At 38.6% G+C, this 20,625-nt stretch overlaps 1 protein-coding gene across 3 annotated transcripts; it reads right to left on the bottom strand.

Annotated features, from left to right (window-relative positions):
- Window positions 1-1,024: 1,024 nt before the first annotated feature.
- sec24d (SEC24 homolog D, COPII coat complex component) lies at window positions 1,025-19,549 on the bottom strand. 3 transcript variants are annotated; one of them, XM_059355070.1, is made up of 24 exons: window positions 19,463-19,549; window positions 17,845-18,055; window positions 16,922-17,024; window positions 16,551-16,681; window positions 16,150-16,371; window positions 15,928-16,119; window positions 15,322-15,443; window positions 14,875-14,986; window positions 14,410-14,537; window positions 12,570-12,708; window positions 11,956-12,071; window positions 11,116-11,240; window positions 8,599-8,790; window positions 8,150-8,243; window positions 7,193-7,309; window positions 6,846-7,016; window positions 6,109-6,205; window positions 5,869-6,014; window positions 5,632-5,770; window positions 4,937-5,055; window positions 4,588-4,767; window positions 4,175-4,366; window positions 3,494-3,583; window positions 1,025-2,934 (listed from the first exon to the last, which is right to left on the bottom strand). In XM_059355070.1, the coding sequence occupies exons 2-24, from the start codon at window positions 17,993-17,995 to the stop codon at window positions 2,794-2,796; spliced, it is 3,219 nt and encodes a 1,072-aa protein (XP_059211053.1). In that variant the 5' UTR covers window positions 17,996-18,055; window positions 19,463-19,549; the 3' UTR covers window positions 1,025-2,793. The 3 variants fall into 3 exon arrangements, with proteins under 3 accessions (XP_059211053.1, XP_059211054.1, XP_059211052.1); XM_059355071.1 differs by having other exon boundaries at window positions 15,928-16,104; XM_059355069.1 differs by having other exon boundaries at window positions 15,928-16,371.
- Window positions 19,550-20,625: the final 1,076 nt, after the last annotated feature.

Genomic DNA, 20,625 nt, shown 5'->3' with positions numbered 1-20,625 from the left:
TGATATCCACTGAAGTTACCAAATATAGTTCTTCACCTGATAAAGGGTTAAAGGGATAGTTTGCACTGTGGATGTATAACAAGAACTGGATAGGATGCTGGCAATCAGCCTTCCAGCCAGTTTTTCCCAGTGGCCACTCGCACTAAAATATATAAAATATATAACACAGTTACATTGCTTAACTTCTGTGTCAGTACTGCCTGTATCTTTAAACTAGGTTGCCATCTACTGGAAGTAATACACTTACTATGAATAAGTACGTCATACAACTCCACTTCAAATTAATTTTCTTCTTAATAATAAATTCTAAAATTCACACTATCGGATCACTAAAAATATCTATATGTAAAAATATGTATGCTATGATGGCCAGAGGGCCATTACACAGAATAGGTACCAAATTACAGTACAGAGTTACATGTTGTTAAATTACATATATTCCAATATTTTATGTTGTATGTTTTACAAACCAAATTCTGTTCCCAAATACACTCATAAGTCGTTTATTATCCAACATAAGCAGATCAAATTGTGGTTGAAAAAGCATGTAAGTCTGTCTCTGACTGAAAAACAGTCATCAGACTCCCCCTAGTGGTGGCAAGAGGATAACACACTGGTACAAAAAGACTTGCAGCAACTGGATTAAAGCTCATGGAATAAGAAACAAAGGGAATATAGTTTGCTGTGTGTCCTTGGACTTGAATATTGAATGATTTTTGTGTAATCGTAAGTGAAAAAATGAATCTTGGCTACTGTCGTAGATTTCTCATTATTGAGAAGATGAAGAAGTCAGGAGAGTGAATGTTTACATTGTGATTTAGTGCTACTTTAGATACAGTACTGTAGTTCTGACTTGCAATGAATTACGTCAAATAAATTCTACACCGAACATATTTTCTATGAAAACAGCATACATGTCAGAGGGTTTTCTGTGCTAAATATTTAGATGACATTTTCTTAAACATAAATAATTTCTCTGATGAATTCTCTGTACTGTGCAAGGCTAAAAAATGGAGCAACCATATTTATGTCAAGAATTTAATTTGTTGAGAGTTTGGAATAAAATAAGCATGGCTCACCAAGCCCATGAACGTCCATAAGTCAACTCAAAAAAAACAACCGTCCATCTTTCCAACTTAAAATAGTAAGGTACTCAAATTACCTGAGATAAGTTTGCATACAAACCAAAAAGATTGAAATCAGCCATAGACCTCTAGGACATATATACTTTAACATATGTTTGAACAACTAGTATATTAACTTAAGGCAGATGGTAATATTGTGGAAACAACAAGTTGTGCGTTCCATGTACAAAAATGTCACACACATAAAATCATACAATATTTATCAAATGCATACATGAATTACACAGATGCGCTATAAAAACAAGCAATGGAATACAATATGATGCTATTGCTGTATTTGAAATGTTACAAATCATCATCACAGGCATTTTTGCAGATTAAAGTTATTTAATTTTATTATTTGCATTTGAGCTGAACAGTGAGTTTATTTTAACAAAAATCTGATGATCCAAAACCAAATGATGATTTTATTGTCCTGACACTTTTATAAACAAGTCCAATTTGACACCTTTTTCATTATAACATGGAATCGTTGGAGATTGCTGGAAAGTATTTCTCAACAAGAACAGATCATTATTTTGTCCCTTGTTGGATTGTTGTGGCAGTTTTAGAGAAAAGCTTTATATTTGGCCCCTGAACCGCAGTTAATTCCCTTAAACATCCCCTTTTTAGTTCCTCGTGCAGTCTAGAAAAAGTGTCATTTTTCATCAGGACACAAGTTTGTCCTTCACCATGTGCAGCAACAGCTGTGTTCATTTCATTATAATCTCAGAACGCCAAAACAGAACGTTTTCTGCGTCACTGCACACTGTGGAGATCGAGTCTCTGCTATAAATGGTCAAAGAATTCAATTTTTTTTGGTTGAGGGGCATGTGTGACTTGAATGGTCTGAATCACTCATGGTGTAATGACAGGAATGATTTTCAGTCCTGGCAGCAGCTGCATTGTTTCTTCTAAATTATGAATAACCTGTTACTGTGGATACATGTGTCTGTTAATTTAAGTACATTTTCCACAACAACAGGAAGAGTGTGATCAAATGTAAAAGCCTCTATAAGTCATTTAAATATTGTAAAATTTCTTTGAGCATTTACTGTTTAAATTGAGTTACTAAGACTCGTTTCATATTTACTCTTTAAGATAGAAAGTCATGTATAACAAAGACTGGCGAGCTGTATTGAGTTTCAAAGTGAACTCTACAGTATTGCCCACAAACAACCCTTTGTCTTGATCCTGTAAATCTACTAAGTGAAATGTAAAACTCAATTGACTGTACTGTGGAGATACATTGTGTGTTGCTTAAGCATGTCGGCTTTTTGCCAAAATGCATTTCAGCCTCAGACAGTCATGTCCCTCCAGTCTCCACAGTCCATCACGCAAATGATCTGTGCAGGAAACACTGGATGCGTTGTCCATGTTTTAACTCAAGTGACAAGTGGTTGTTTGAAGATCATACTGTGTGTACACTGAAACATGTTGAAAGGCAGCTTTGGACTCTCAAGGTAAAATCTCAAAAGGCTCTCCCTGGTTCCTGGTTTCTTCCTCTGTCTTTGTGAAAACACTTAAAAAGTTTCTTTCTGTGGACCGTCCTTAAGATAGAAATGGAGCCAAGTGAGACTGACCCTGTGAGGTTTGTGCATGGTCCTTTAGATGGCATATTTCTCCTAGCCCAGTCAGGTAAGAGACACTGAGGCCATGCATTAGGTGGTTAAGTGAGCAGCTGCCGGATCTCTCTGTGAACGTAGCAAAGGAAGTCCATGTAGGAAGCTCCACCATGCAGGCCCTTATCCTCCACCAGGAACTGACGGAACAACATCTCCGGTTTGTCCTTCTGCCTCACAATTTGGAGCTGAGAGAGACGGGGGTGCAAAAATTACAATTCATGCATTGTTTCTTTGATGATGAGGTGTGATTTGGTGTGTTCAGAGTTTAAATAAAACACATTTCTCTGTTTTTGTTTGTTGCATTTTAAGGATTCCAGTTGTACGGTCCTCCATTCAGAACCAATTAATTCCTCAACAGGACTGGACCTGCAGTGCTTGGGGCCAGCAATGAAAATGTAATTTTTGTCGGACAGCTTGGGTTCATATTTTTTAAATTTAAATACTAAATATTTCAGCCTGTTCTTTTCCAGAACAATATTTGTATTCTTGAGTTTTATTTTGATTAGCTGGTTTGTATTGCAACATGGGAAAAAATGTAATTAGATTGTAGCAGTTGTGGGAATGTGACTTACTAGCCACTAGAGGGAGGCAGAGATTAAAAAAAAAAAAAAAAAAAAAATTAAAAAGGCTGCTTTGACAGGTTTCTGCTAATTTTCATAGCTTCATACATTGTAATTAAAGCCAGGGCATGCTTGTTTTTAAACAAATGTTTTTGGGAGCATGTTGCTGCTTTCTGTATCTTACCTTCATCGATTTCGGCCTCTTTTCAAGCAGGTCGCTAATGATGGATCGGACCTTGTTTGACAATGGGTTGTCCAATTCTGGCAGCGCACACTGAAAAAAACAGATGAAGGTTGGTTAAGTCTAAGATCAGGGTAAATATCACTGGTACTTATTCAACACATATTATACTACGAGGTGTCAAAGAACATTGATACATCATTATATATTGATTCGAGGAGCAAACAGCCCTGATATACAGTATAAAATTGAGATCACATTTCTGCTCTGCTCCATTCTCTTATGTACCGGTACCACATGTTGAAGCTTTCCCTTAAAAAAAAAATGTCCAAAGTTGAACTTTGTGTGAGGTTTATGTTTTTAATTACAGCATCGTTGACTTAGTTTAACTCATTTTAGAGCTTGTAAAGTTGATCTGCTATTTGGATGTAAAAATGTTTGCATACTGGATCAAATCATGGTCAGATGTAAGATTTTAATCTGAATTCAATCTTTGCTGAGTTATGAAGTGTCTCAAAAGTTGAGTTTTTAATTTCAACCAAAACACCCAGACATTCTCTTCCCATACTGTCATGCCTTCAGGCACTAAAGAGATAAGAAAATATCCAAACTAATATATTTAAAAACATTTTTATTTGGTTTAGAAATATGTTGAAGTGAAAGTGCTATTAAATGAATTCTAACCATGTGTTCTTGCATGTGGGCGAGGGAGGGCAGGTTAAAGAGGCTCTGGACGAGGTCTGGAGGGCTCGCTTGGCCCAGCCACAGAAACATTGAGTGGCCGTTCTCCAGCAGGAACATGCCAGAGTCTGTGAGACGCTCCTCCGAGCAGCGCACTGGAGCAGGCAAAGCCTCGCTGCTAGCGTCAATGTTGTGCTGAAAAAAATAAATGTATTAGATGACAACATTGTCTGAAATTAGACAAATGCACATGTTTTCTTTTATACGCAAAATGTACAAAGTGTTGAAAATTAATCCTGTCTTTAAGATTTAAAGAGAGTACTCAGTTGCAGATAAATGTGTATGAGTGGATTTATCTCAGTCATTTTTTTTAAAAAGTATAAAAAGTGAGTCACTGTGCACTGTTAATGCCGTACCAGTGGGGTGAGGCGTGGGTAGAGCAGCAGTTGTGTGTCCTCCACCCCCATGGCCATGATCGACAGCCTTTGATGAGCTCTGTCATCTGTTGAGAGCTCTGTGCTGCCGACCAAGGGAGCAGTTTTCATCAGGCTGTTCATGTAGACCGGAAACACCTTCATGGCATCAGGCAGGATGAGCTGCAGATGGATTCAGGAGTAAAAACAGTACTGTTACTTTCTTGAGAAATGGATGCATGTGAAGTGAATTGTATCACTTTTTCTGTATACATCAAGCTGTTTTTTTTAGTATCCTGAACTCAAAGCCATAATTTAACATATTTACATCCAGGTGCTGTCCTGCACTGACCTGGCTGGCAGCGGACGGGCTGGCACAGTTCTTCCTGTAGCAGGCCAACATGTGGGCCGTCTGGTTGACCAGGATCTCCCTCACATTCTTCAGAGGCTGGTTCAATATGGCACGGCAAGCTGAGTGGGCATGAGAAAAAGTTAGTTAAAAGACAGGAGAGGGGGATGAGAGGAACAGACGTGCCTAACTGGCAGTTCAGGATAAGTAGGATGAAAGATGAGGGAAAATCAGGCAGGGGAAGAGAGCAGCCAACCAATGGGAGAAGGCAACTGGAGGTCAGTAATACAGCTGTACTTAAGGTTCGCTATGTGCAGATTACACAAAGGCTCAGTGTCATCTGTACTTTATGTGAAACATGTGGTACTCATTTCCACAACTCATTCTTCTTTTACTCATAAGTCTGTGACTATTACTAGATTATCAAGTGATGCATGGGGTAAATTCAACAAAGGTCAGGATGATGCTGCAGCACGCTATGTCTGCAGTACACTGCGCCTCCAAATATAGACTATGGATACATGTATGGAATGACTCCCCCCTCATAAAATAATGGAGTACCAATGGATCATGAAAGAAAAATACATATTTTCTGAATTTGGCTACAGTGGAACAATCTGTGCAAAGATAAAATGAATCCCTTAGTGTGATGAGATCTTAAAGAATTTTACTCCAGAGAAAGGCACGAGGACAATTACCTGATTTGGCAAAGAAGTTGATGAGTGAGTCAGTCTCACAGCTCTTGTACAGCTCCGACAATTGCAAGCTGCAGTTCAGACTGAGGTTGTGGATGCGGAGACGTCGCTGTCCATTGATGGTGGTGTACAGCAAGGCACACTGGGAAACAGAATCCAACATTAGTTATAACAAAACCTTGTGGATTTAACACTTGACAAAATGGCAAAAAAAAAGGCACATTTTAAAAAGTTCCGTACCTGCATGAGCGCCCCAGTCTCCTCACTGAGCGTGTCGTCGTGCTTGAACTCTACGGTCATAGCCTTGTCACAGTCCACAGCTGCCATCTCTACATCTGTTGTGTTATTCATATGGATGGCACCAAAGAACTCTGTAGCTCTGAAACCTAACAATAGACATACACAGTGGTGTAAATTGTGGAGAGGTAACAATGTGATATATCGGTGTATACCAATGCAAATTCCTGGGCTATTCCTTACCTGTGCTGGTACGAACACGCATGATGGCATCGAATCCGATGCTTTTCTGCACGTCTTTTCTCAGGTCTCTCAGGAAAGTCTCCCCATCAGTCTCCACCTGACAACATTGAGGACATTTGAGTCAGCTGCAAATATTGTATATGCATAAGCTTTAACCACAAGGTGGTAGTATTGTCAAAATTTGGTCTCACATCAATGATAATCAGCCTTTAGCTCAGAAATGTACATTAAGTCATTTTGTCTAGTACCAAGAGAAATGATTTACTGAAATGTCAGTTTGGGCTAAAGTAAACAACAAATAGAATGTTTAGACAACACTAAATTATAATATGTTAGAGTAAGTAAATAAGTAATAAAATGCTGTACTGTTTGTGTTTAGTTTTCTACATCCACATTTATCATAAGCTTCATCATAGATTTTTTTTCCATGTGTGTTAAACTGCATTGTAATTGTGTGTCGTGCGTTTGTACAGTTTGCAGTAATTTCCCACGCTTGTTGCTCCATTCCTATGGGACAGGTCTATAATAAACTGTGGGTACTGTGCCAAAGTCATTATGCGGATGCAACCAGCTTTTATGAGGCTTCAAATGACTTCTTAGTGTAATGACAAGAATTAAAAACTGATTTGTTTTGCGACACTGTACATATCTTTTATGTGGCTTACCTTAAGAGTCTTTGCGGCTGGTTTTATGTAGCCTGAACAAATTTAAACATGTATGCCCGCTGAATGTTGTACCTGGAAGTTGTTGTACTTGAACACAGAGCCCCCGGTGTGTGAGGGTACATCAGCCATGGTTGCCACGTCCACAAACTGACTGGGAAAGAGGAATAGATCCACACAGCAGCCCTGTGCCACACACTCCTTAGACAGCTGTTCATACACTCCTTTCAGAGGCTGGAACAGGGTCTAAAGACAAAAAAAAGTCAATTAAATGATGATTTAATTTAAAAGTTAGCAGTCAGTAGTGTTTGCAGATTTCAAATTAGTTAACTACTCTGCACTGTGCTTTTACTCAACCTACAACTGCCAGCAGTCTTTATTTGGAGTTCAGAATGAGCTAAAGTTCCTAAAAAGCGACTCACTTTTTCTTTCTCAGTGTTGACCAGCTTTTTGTCATCCCTGTTCTTCAATTTACCAGGAGCCTCAGCAGTGGGCATGGAGGACTGGAAGATGAAGAGCTTTCCGCTGCATTCCGCTGCCTGGAGGGGAGACAATGATGAGAAAGAGACAAGATCTCAAAAAGAAAATCACACTAAGGTGTGTAGCGTCTTCCCTGCTGATGTGCTATTTATATCTTTATAATAAAACCATGAGGTCACAAGGTGCAAAACTCCATTACTGCAGAGGATCAGATTTTCATATGATAATAATAATAAACTTTATTTATACAGTACTCCCCTGTGTTGCAAAATAAACTGATAATGAAAAGATTAAAATGTAAGAAATACCCAAAACAAAAATATGAACATGAACAAGTAAGTCACGGACTCTTTGCTGTTGCGTAATGCCACAACTGTTTCCAATTAAAAGCTGTGTGTGAACTTTTCCTTTACTGTGCGCCAAAAGGCTGACCTCATATCACTGGGAAAGTTTGTTGGACTTGAAAGTAAACACAAACATATCAGGAAGAGATAAAAAAGAAACTTCACTGAGTTGATCGGTTGAAAGAGTTCAGACATTATTGCAAAAGTCAGAGTGGGCAGTACTTTGAGTATTTTGACAAATTGAAACAATCTTGTAGAAGCGGGTGCAATGCAATTTTTCTTTAGTTTTGATTTAAATTGGTTGACCTCTTTAGAAAAACACACAATTATGTGCTTTGGCGGCACTACATGTTATTGGAATCAGTATAGTAAAAAGGAAATACACTACTGCTAATCAAATGTGGCTTGTCATATATTATACTTCCAACTGTGCTACTGATGTTTGATCTTTCATTTCCTAAATGCAAAAATGTAGCAGCCACACATTACTCAAAGAGTTTGCAGTAGGACCCTAGTCTCCAACTTCATGTTGACAGCTGTCACACTGTGGCTGACCTTGAATGCCTCCACGCCGGCCTGGATGACAGGAACAAAGACCGTTTCACTCTCGTTGGTGTCTGCAAACATATCAGGGATCTGGTCCAGGAGGCTAGAGAGGAGAGGGACAGGATTATGGCTTGGTCATAACTGACATGTCACAGTATTCTCACTTCCTTGTTAAATGCCTTCACATGGAAATGGCTGGTTGAAATGTATCCAAGTAAAATATTCAACTTCAACTTCAGTATAGTCTTTCTCATGCATTGTTTTTACTGCCAAAAGATATTTCCTTAAGTATTTGACTGGAGCCATGTTAATCTTACCAATTTAAACAGTTTTCCATGAAAATAAACCAACTCTAGTAAATTATTGGGAGAAACTTTGCATAATTCTCACTCCTCCTCCTGCATGGGGCATCCAAGATAAACAGTTTATCCACAAATTAACAATAAATTATATCTCACTTGTAGATAACAGCCCTCGAGTCCTGATAGTTGACAAGGAAGCCATCAAGCAGCGGTACAAACATCTCGGCTGTGTCCGAAACCACCATCATCTGGGGCTGGGCCAAAGCGCTCTTCACGTTGTAGAAGTGGAGGACCTTGTTGTAGGTGACGAAGCCGACCTTAATGGCAGAGCTCTCCATACCTTCCTCTCTGAGGGACGCAGAACAAGTCTTAGTGAATTCCAGGATGATTCAAGTTAATAATTTGACATGTCATTAACAATGGCTGCATGTGTTTAGTGTATACATGTAGCAGCTGTCATGTTAACATGACTCCAATGTCATCCTGCAGTCACTGATGAGAGCTTACTGTATAACTCCAAGTCGGAGCTCAATTGCACCAAAATGTCCCAGTTAGGCCTAGAAGCTGTTACTTGAATAACTTAATGAAATTAAGACTTTTCTCATGCAAACAAAAAGAGTATTTATCTTTGTGATGGCCATCGCTCTCAAGCATTACTACACAAATTAAAAGAACTTAATCACAACCATGCGAAATTGGCAAATATAAACATCCATTTAGGAGTAGAAGAACATCCAAAATGGACTTGTTTATTAATGCTTGACATCCTAAGTGGCTATCCAAAGAGAGAGGAAGGAAATATCTGCTACAGGTTTACAAAATCCAAGTAAATGTTGGTTGGTGGAAATAACAACTAAACCCATTTAACTAAGCCAGATAATTGGCCTACAAATCCCAGAAGCATTTTGTTTTACATGTTTTTATTTTCTTTATAAATTCCTAGGATGTTTTATAAAAATAAAGAACTATGTTACTTATAGGCACTACTTTTATGGAGAATATTAATTCCCTTTAGATCATTTTAAAAATAATCTATTATTGAATACTTTATTGTTCATAGACATTGAATCGCATGGTTGTCTAAAGACAAATTCCGTTTTTGTTTTTGTGGGTCAGTTGACTTTCTGTTGAATGTATAAAAGGCATTCAATATTAAGCTAGCAATTTATTGGAATAACAAATTGGAAGTGTAACAAAAATTCTGGTAATCCATTTTCCAGTCAAATCCAAAATGTTTTCTCTTTTGTGTTTATGACTTTAGAAAAGGTGCAAAAGGTTGCACCTAGATCATCTTTCTTAATCTCTTAAAGTTATTTTTCTTAATCTATTTTTGACAGATAATAGTTTAGTTTAAATTAAAATTTTAGAAAAATGATCCTGGCAAAACGTTCCCCCCGCTGTTTCACAGGTAAAGAAGAAAATATAAGAAACTTTGAAAGATTATCCTGAGAAAACCTTTTTTTACCTGTTCTTAAGTTATCAACACAGGAGAGAAAACAATGGATCACCAGCATGTTTGGCCTCCATGCAATCTTTTCTAGAAAACTTTTGTAGGGATTTAAGAGATTACTGACCTGTAAAAGTCTTTTGACTGACCCAAAATTTACCAGATCACTCTGAAATGGGGTGTGGTAGCTTCGTTGAATCGAAACCATACATCAAAACCTTTAACCATCACAGTATAATTTAAAGGCATTTATAACTGACACTACCAACTGCACTTTGTAGGTCTGTCTCTCTTCTTAAATCAATCACACACTACGAAACATTTTGCAACAGTTACTGCAAAACCGTTTGAAATAAAAATTCCACTGGTCAGCTATGAGTCTACAGTTTCTCTGTGAGCATGAGTCACATGTGTTGTTGGCAATCTCAGATTTAGATTGGATGAGTTTATTTTGTTCTTTCTCATACCAGACAGTGATTAAAAAATACCAGTACATCTGCACGTACTTAAACTGGGTTCTAGCTTATCTTGAGTGAATTAAACATGCATTTGGCAAATGCTGCAGAATTGCATGAACTATATTTTAAAAAAAACACAGTGTCCAAATGCTTTAATTTAGTGCCTGTAAAAACAAAAGTAAAGCTTCAAACACAGCTGAAGAGGGGGCTTATCTAGAGTACACTTATACTAAGTGTTTAAAGGATGATGTCATGGCAGAAGACAAATGTGGATATATTGCTGCTGGCACTAATGAATTGAAGAGACGAAAAGGCAAGTTATTTTAGGAGTAACCAGGTGAAAAACATCATCCTCTCCTCAGCGATAAATCACAAACTCACTTCCGGAGCAATGCTTACCGCAGAACCAGCGTTTTCTGCATAACAAAGCTTTTGTTTATTTTTGTTTTGGATGCCTTTCAGAGATGAGAGCCTGCACAATAATATTTTCCATTTTGGCAGCATTGGCGCCATCCCTAACTGATACCCACCATCTGCAAAACTTCACGTTAGAATATTCAGCTGATGAGAACAAATAGTTGGCTGTGTGTTTAACCTGAGGGAAGTCCTTTTTTGGCAAGACATATGTTGGATGTGAGCTATATTAGTACTGCACAGTAGTCTCTTGCACTGGGTTTTACAAGCATCAAATGCAGCAGATGATACATGTTACATTCCTACTTTACTGTGTGAGCATGTATATGTATGTTTTTTATGTGTTGTGTATACCTGGGCAGATTCTCCAATAGAGTCTTCAGCTCATCACATATCAGTTTGACCAGTCCACTTTTGATGTTGTTGTAGGACACGTCTATCATAAAGATGTAGGCAGGAGGATTTGCAGGCTTGTTGTTCTGCAGAGAAGAAGGCAGCAGGTGGAATGAATTAGATACTATTTCAAATGTAAGCTCTTGAATAAACTAGAAATTATTGCCGTTCCATTTTCAGTTCAAGATATCCTTTAGTTTAAGGTCTTAATCATACCATATCAAAAGAGACCCAAAGCCTTGCGTCTACTCTTATGACTTCCACCTTCAGTTTCTGTTATTAGTTGTCAAATACCAGAGATTTAGTTTCCGTTGGTGCTTGCTTATAAGTTAGCTGTAAGGAGACCATGACAGTTATGAATTCCTAAATAGAGGGAAATGGAGTGTGTGTGTGAGGGGAACTGTCGGTAAGATATTGTTATGTTTCCACAGTTACAACCCATGACAAGACAATCACCTTGAAGGCTTTTGTTTAATAGCTGCCCTGCAGAGGCTGTTTATAAGTCTTAATAAACAGAGCAAAAGTAGGCCAGTAGGAGTGACTCAGCTTTGCCAGCTTACTCTGTTGTTCTCAACACAGCCTCCATGGGGATGTGCACTTGATTGGCATTGTTGTTTTTCCGAGCAAAACAACCGAGCTGATCACTACATGTCCTGCCTTAAGTTTCAATTACCAGCTCATGATGAATAGGTCTTCAAGTGACATATATATTAGGGCTTGTCTCTATTGATTGGCTTAATTAATTCCGCATGGTGTATATTGAATATTAGTTGGCAGATCTTTATTAGTCTTGTCATGTACCTTGCAGTAATCCAGGGTGGCGACAAACTCGTAGGATCCCAGAGACAGCTCGGGCCTCTCGTAGAAGTCCTGCCTCCGGCCCATGTGGTCGAGATGTTGGAAATAGAAGACTGGCACTAAGGTGAGACAAAGAAATACAACTGAATTAATTTAACTGTGCACAATATAGTTTAAAAACCTACTATGCAGGAATTGTAGCTTACTGTTTGTAAACACAATATTCAAACTTAGCCCCTCTTCCCCAGCTCAAAGAAATGGAGAAGAAACCCCAGATTCACTCTTGTTTTGGAATGCTATATTTATGGGGTTTTTTGGTGCTCTGTCTGCTATTTTTGTAGTTTTGTGCCAGAAGGCTGACGTCCAAACCACTAGAGAAAATACAGGCAGAGGGCAGGGTCTCTGCAGATACATACACCACCACACACTTCCAGTGGGTCATAAGTGATGATTGAGAGGGTTTATTTTTGTATAAGCCAAAACATTGTTTGGGGTTTTTTTTTTTAAGGAAAATTCTGTGTAGTACATCTTTAACGTAAATCAATTCCATTTTGATATTGAAAATGAAGGTGATATGGGTTTTTTTGTCTGTTTAACATTTTTGCATAGTACCATACCTTCATTGACACAGTTGCAGAAAGCACACTGGTAGCGACGACCCCCCTCAATAAACTGCATGTAGGGGCACATGTAGGCCTTGCATCGATTGCAGCGGATTGGGCCCGTCTCACCATGATTCACAACATATAGAGGATTCTATACAGGGACACACACAAAAAGACATTATGGTCAAGATGATGGTAAGCAGTTGTTGCTAAATTAAACCTCTTGTATTTAAAAAAAAAATGTTCCTTAAAAGAAAGTATATGACCACAATAGCTATTAGGGTCATCTTTTATTTTCGTTTTCTAGATGATTGTGTGATGTTTCTCATGTTTCAGAAATGCGGTATTAACTGTACTTGGACCATTCTCTTTAACACACTGTACTGTACACTAATTTAATTCTGCTCTGTCTGAAGTATCAGTGTTTCCACCCAAACAATACACTATGCACTCTCATATACAGAACATTTGTCTGACATGGAATGTAAAATATTTGTATTCATATCCATACCACAGCACTGTTACTGAGCACTGTGTGCAGGCCTGCCAATGACAGAAACCGTCTTAACGCTATTTATTTATGACTCTCTGTAGGCAAAAATGTTTGCTTTAAATCGACACAACTATCATAAAACACATACAGCCAGGTAGCAAGTATGTTTATTATTATTATTATACGACTTCAGGATGGAGAGTAAAAGTGTTTGCATTATCCTGGAGCTGTTTACCCAGTGCAAAGAACAAAACCTGTTAGATGAGAAAACAATGCATACAGCATCCAAGCACAACAGCATGCCCTTTTGGGTTATGTTCAAATTCAAATTTTACTCTTGTGTAATTGTAGGGTGAATATGCTCCATGACGCACTTGATGGAATCAAATCTGAGAGTGTAAAATACTCAAGTTTGATTTCTTTTGTATAAACCTCCTTTCTTCTTCAGTGGGCCCTGCAGATCTGACATTAGCTAATTAGCCAGATGAGAGAAAACTAACATTGCCTAAAAAGGCCAATGGGTGCCTGGGACAAGGGGAGTGGATAGGGAAAATATCTACAGCAGGATTCTTGGACCACATATGATCCAAAAGGAGGTCATTCACAGGACAACTTCAGTTTTGTATTACACAGACACTATCTGTTAAATTTAGTAGCTGCATACTCTATTGTCCTAAACTGGCTTTAGTTGTTTTATTTTTATTCATTTTTTTCAAATAAAAGCAGACATATCAAGCTATATCCTACAAGTAAATGCCATGGTAAGAATTCATAAACAAAACTCCATTAAGGCCATTACTACCAAAGAATAGCTACATTTAACATAGATTCATAGACATGTGATAATGTGATTTTTATAAGTTTAATTAGTCATTGTTATAACAGTGTTAAATTAAAACAACCCAGGACACTCTAAGCTGTTTTTGGATGTAGTGTTTTTTCACCCAAGAGGATTTTTGCATTGTACATTTTTCTTTATGTACTGACAGATTGAACACATGTATGAAGCACCAATGTGTAAACATACAGCGGGGAAGAAAAAGAAACCTCTGTACACTGTGCTGTATAACAGCCTACTTAAGCGATGGATGCTTCCCAACACAAGGCCAACCACCAAAAATAAATCCTCAATTTGTGGGAGACACTGGTGTATATTAGCATTTATCATTCCTTGCGAGAGTTGGACTTACAGCACACCAGGAAATGTGCTTTGTCAGAGCAAAGCCGCTAGGATTCTGTTCAGTCCCCCCTTTTCTTTTTGCTTAATCTTAGCAGGTGGTTATGTATTGTTCATATTATTTAAACTTTTGCTTTTAGATCAGGCAATTGGCTTTAAGTTATAGGTAAAGTATGACTTACCTCATTCTTTGGCAAACTGGCAAAGGGTTTAATGATGGCAGCCAGGGGCACTTGGCACTGTTTGGCCAGATCAGCGGTGCAGGGTAACGAGTAGGTGGTGCAGCGAATGAATCTGGGACTTGCATTGCCTGAGATTAGTAAAAAAGAGGGGTCAAATGACATCAACATTATGACAGAGAACATTTCTATTACCACTATTATATAAAGAAGTGTGGACTGTAATTCTCCATGTTTAATTTACCATAGTATATAATAACTATTGATGCTTAACATGAACATGTACACATGCTTGAAACACATCTCGAAATTTGAGAAAAAAGTGTCCTTAAAAAAACGTTTCAATCTTCTTTCCAAATAGAAAAAGACATTAGGACAGATTTAATGTGTATAATTGGATGCTACAGATTAGCTACTACTACAAATATGTTGTGCTTGGAGAGAGGTTCAAATGTTATTATGAGTTACCTTGGTCCTGTACTGTGAAGTCAGTGGTGACCAGGGGTGGTACCTGTCCTCTGAGGTTTGTGCTGTAGACCTGCCCCCCTTGTTTTGCTTGGTCATCCTCGATAACTTGAGTCTAAAGCAAATAAATTATACATATATAACATAATCTGATTCCTACAGAGTTATTTGAAGGTAGCATGTTACACTGGATGCTTAGGCTTAACTACATGGCAATCAAATAATACAATGCTCATAATGTTTATGTTTGCTTTTGCTTGATATACTTTGGTATATGCCCAAACATGAAATATGGATACTCAATAATGGTAACAAAAGAGAAGATGTAAGTGCCTTTGCCACTCCTATTAATGAGCTGCTAGCTCAAGACAGAAAATGTGGAAGTACATATGTGGTATGTTGGTATGTGAAGGTGAACAATCCCAGGAGGATTAGTACTAGTCTACTTACTATGCTGGGGATAGAATCAGGGTCCAGTTTCTTCTGAGGTGGTCCAGACAGTCCGCCTGGTGCCCCAGGGAAGGCCCCTGGCATGCCTGGCTGGGGCCCAGCCATGGGTCCTCCAAACTGACCTATACATGACAGCAGGATAATCTGGCTGTTGATGTTTGTGACAGTGTAAAGTGTAGAACTGCATGCAGTAGAGCTCTGTTTTGTTGACTAAAAGTAAGGTATAGAAGTTCTGAGCAGACAGCCCTAGCAATGACAGTGCGTTGTTTTCAAATCTAGCAAAAGGACAAAGATTGCTCATACTCCCGTCAGAATCTTGTGTATTACAGAACTATTCAACACAGAAAATAGTACTATGGCACAGAGCAAAGCTAGAGGAGATTCAAGCATAAAAAATACACAAAATGAAAAGACTTGTGAGTGGTTATTTTTACACTCTGTGGTGTTTTGACATATTTTCATTAACTGTCCCCATTTGCTGTAGGTAATTTCTGTCTGTCAGCAGGTGTTTTTTCTGACCTCAGAATCTGTAGACTGAGAAAATGTCCATGTGTCAGTAACTAACTAAGACAATTTTTTGCTTTTGCTTTACAGTGTCACAGTTACCTGCTTGCTGTGCGTATCCTGGTGGACCAGCAGCTCCAGGACCAGGATGCTGGAAACCTCCAGGGCCTGGAGGAGGTGGCCCAGGGAAGGGTCTACCCATGCCTGCCATCGGTTGGCCTGCCATCGGTTGGCCTGCCATCGGTTGGCCTGCCATTGGTTGGCCTGCCATCGGTTGGCCTGCCATTGGTTGGCCTGCCATCGGTGGACCTGCCATTGGTGGACCTGCCATTGGTGGACCTGCCATTGGTGGACCTGCCATTGGTGGTCCTGCCATTTGCATGCTTGCTGGGGGTGACTGTGGTGGGGACATCTGGGGGGACATGTGGGGTGACTGCAGGCCTGGAGGCATCTGAGGCTGGCTCATTGCTGGAGGAGGGGCTGTCTGGTAAGGCTGTTGGGCTACAGAGCTTGTTGGAGGAGGAGGGCTCTGCATAGGACCTGGGCCTACACAACAAAAAAGTGAAATAAATAAATACTGTCTGGTGAGTCTTTTTTTTTCTAGGTCTGTCAACTAAAATACAATAATCAATAAAGCTGATTGCTTAGCTGTTCTATTTTGATTGATGTTATGTATGCTGGACCCTGCTGTATGATCTGTATTGAGTACAAATGGATAAACTTACCATAGTTTCCTAAGTTCATGGCACTCATCTGATTGGTGAGCTGCTGCCCTGAAGGCGGGGCCTGAGAGGCCATGCTGTTGTATGAGGACTGTGGAGGTTGTCCATAAGAAGCAGATGGTGGGGCAGGGTATCTAAGGAATATAAGAACCCTTATAAATATACATCAGGTACAGTGTGGTTTCATGATGTGTGTAATACTCAAAGCTATTTTTAATATGCAGTGTGGAATTTTGTTGATATAGTCCAAGTAGATCTGTAAAAAAAGTTTTACATTTACAACTATTGTTTTACTATTTTACAACTTGCACATCATTTATTTCAGGGAGAAGATTAGCCATGCCAAACAGCAGCTGGTTAGATAAAATTGTTACCTTTGTGGATGTGCTCCATTCTGCTGGACATTTGGATTGTACTGACTAGATGCTGGAGGTGGAGGCATACCAGCTGCAGGGGAAACTGGTGATTTCATCATACCTGCAGTGCGTAACAGACACAGTGTGTACAGTATAAGTGTGTGGTCTTCACTTAAATCCGTAAAACTACCATAAATCCATTCTCAATCGAAATATTTGATGCAGAACTATATTCCAACAAATTGTCAAAGCATCTGAATATTACTTCCTTTGATTCTAGACTTTTCCCTATAAATAAGTACGTGAGCTAAGGTTTCTTAGAAGGTCAGAGTTTGGTCATCAGCTTGAAGATGTGTAAACTGAGACCTTTCCTTTAAAGGAATGCTACATACAGCTAAGTGTGTATTTTGCTTGAACAGATCTATTTGTCTGTAATGGTTAATCCAAACAGAAATCAGGTCCCAGTGTTGTCCATTGAGTCCATTCTTCTGTAGTTGCAGACAGTGGACATCTACTGTTGTCTTGACCCTCTTTTCTAAATATATTTACTATTTCAGCAGTTCTACTGGGACATTTAAAATAAAGCCAATAAATATAATGTTTTTTCACTTGTGCTGCTGGTACTTAACATGCATGCTATCACAGCAGTATAGCAAATAAATTCACTCAACAATGGATAAAACAACACAAACTCCTTCAGCTGCAAACTAAGACATGTTTCGAACCACTACTCATATTTTGCAAAGAAAGCATTTCTAACTTGTTATTTTAAAATATCCATAAACTCCAGAATTGTTGTTATGGAGAGAGAGCACTAGTTCTTAAAATGTTTATAATTCAAGAATAGTTGAGGTGACCATGCTAGGTAGCAAGATTGAACTTGTTAAATTAAAGACCAACAACCATGTTATTTGGGAAATACAGGAGTAGAAATCCTTTACCTGTTGGTGGAGCAGTGAATGCCTGCGGTGGACCGCCATAGTGCCCATAGAGGGGCTGTGCAGGACCAGTTCCAAAGCCACCTTGGTAGCCTCCCATCCCTGGTTGGGCTTGAGAGTATGGGGGTGCAGCGACATAACCCTGTTGACTCATTTTGGTGGGATGTTACTGTCTTCTCATGCCAGGATGAATGACTTTTGACAACCTGTTAAGCTGAAAGAGTGAAATTTAAATTTAAAGCTTGCATTTTGTACATTATGTAATTACACCCTGATGATGAACCTTTTACAAAACGACTAATTCAAGCTTTTCTTTTTTATTTAGTCTGTTGTGAAATGTAAACAAATCATGTGAAAATGGAAACAGAAACTTTCTGCCATTTTTAACAGTTTGTTTACACCATATTGATGTGGACTTAACTCTTTTTGAAAATACATCTACGCCATTAACGGATATTTGCCCTCACACAGTTATCAACACTCATGTAACATGGACCTTTGACATCACTTATAAAGCGATAAGGCAGGCCTATATTGCAAAATTATCTTCGAGTGACGACGCGAGTTGTCATTTTCTATTTTGTTGTCAGAAGTACAATCCAGCGACTCTCACGTTTGTAAATATAAAAAAGTCATTTATGTTTCTAGACCATTTTTAAATTGTGAATTTTCTTTCTACAATGAAAACTATTACTATTTTTAATTTACGTGACTGTAAATTGACTGAGACTGTTTTGTAGTTTTATTACTTATTTTTCTGCTGTTTTTGTGTGTATAAATGGGGGGGAAATGGTACATTTCCATAGACACCTTTGTCTTTTGTTTGTATTTTCGGTTCCTGGCAGCTCTATACTTATTTTAATTAAAATAAAACGAAAAATCTGACTGATAGCCAAGTTTGTGTCGCGAAAAAGGAGCCATGCATGTGATGTAAGGACAGACTGAAAGATGCTAAACAGAGACAGAAACGAATGCAAAGGAAGTTGACAAATTTGAAGCAAAATCTTTCACAATAAAAGTTAGAAAGGCAATGGGGAGACATAGACTAGACTTTATCAGGGTGTGAAAGCCTTTCAAACAAGTTGAACTTCGGCACAGCTGGGTCAACAAAAATAACAGCTGTGTGCGGACAACTCCACGAAAGCCGGTTATAACTACATAATAAAACAATTTACCACATTTAGCCAACCAACAAGCACGAAATACAACATATAACCGTGGTTAATTGCTCAGTTCAATAGTTAATCCTGTCTGCCACTTCCGAACATGCCACGTCAAAGACCGTTATGATGGCTAAACATCTGAGCATCCCTGCCTTCCTTCAATTAACTTCCAGCTGAATGGGCACACATGTATTCTGTTTAGTACACCAATCTGGCGATGACATATGATTCAACACGTTATCGAAAGAGCGCAGTGAAATGACAGTACAGTATCTCATTCAGTGTTGATTATTGATAGGAAACATCTTGCTAGCTACGCGGAAATTACTACAAAGTTTTCCTGTGCACCAGAACAACCTCCCTTCAAAACACAAATACCTTCACATAAAGAATTATATGACATATAATGACACGTTTGTATTGGATACATTTCTCAGTATTGTCGTAATAGTATTTACCTGAGTATTGGGCAGAGTCCTCTTCGTTGTCTATTGCCCTCAGTGAAGCCAGAGTGCCACGTCAAACTCCACTAAAGCACCGCTCGCTACGTTGGTGACCACTAGTGTCGAGCTAGAGGGAATGACTCCACGTTTCCGGTTACATATTTCAAAATAAAACTTTGAAGGACGAATAAACGTTCGCACACTATATAAGTGACACAAACACTAAACAAGTTTTTAAAACTCAAATTCAAAATAGCTTCCTTAACAATGTTGACAGTTTTAACACCTATATACTTATTTATAATGTATCATTTTGCTTTTATGTTGAAGAAAAAACAGTGAATTTTCCGGCTGCGGTCGACGTGTTTTTGGCGTACTTGAGAGGGCGATGAGTCGTGTCTGGCACTGTACGCATGCGTGAAAAGGGGACCCATACACGTCAGCACAGGGGATGTGGACCTGTGTAGTCTTGATAATGCATGCGTTTCAACTTTACCTGAGTGAGCACTAAGCACAACAGCTTTCACTCTCTGATATGATTTTTAAAAATGGCCTACACCCTTGTGAGATTTTAACGTAGGCTATACATGATGACAGAAGAAAATGATAATATATTTAAATGTAGGCCTATTGCTTAGGGGTATTATGTTTAGAGTTACAGGGCAACACAACTTATATAAACCCTATAGGCATAGTGGATATGTAGGCTATATATGTATAAATACATGTTGCAGGTGGATTGATGAGTAATTTTCCTTTTATTAGGCTACACACAAATCATTTCGGCTAGATGTTTTTTTTTAATCTGTAATTTAGCCTACTCAATATTCTAGATTTTCTTTTTGGTCTATGAATAGATAATCAGTAAGTATTTATGTTAGCTATAATTTTATGTGAAACTGATTTGATTTTCTGGAGCTCTCAATGGGACTTTAGGATGAATATAGCAAATCAAAATAAAATAGGGAATTAATAGCTATTTAATTTGTCATGTGGGATATTTATGAAGGTATTTATTGCTATCTTCTGCTGAAGTTGAATTACATGTAGTTTTCAAAGTATCACAGAGCAGTTCGGGATGCTCGGGGATGTTTGGCAGAGTGCAAAATACAAGTCCAGGAGCTCAACATGACAAACCACCAGTTACATGCAGAGCCTGCAGGCGGGTCCGTGCGCAG

This window comes from Centropristis striata, chromosome 17 (assembly GCF_030273125.1).
Source record: "Centropristis striata isolate RG_2023a ecotype Rhode Island chromosome 17, C.striata_1.0, whole genome shotgun sequence".
Classification (NCBI taxonomy): Eukaryota; Metazoa; Chordata; class Actinopteri; order Perciformes; family Serranidae; genus Centropristis; species Centropristis striata.
This window is presented reverse-complemented; position numbering and strand designations above follow the sequence as displayed.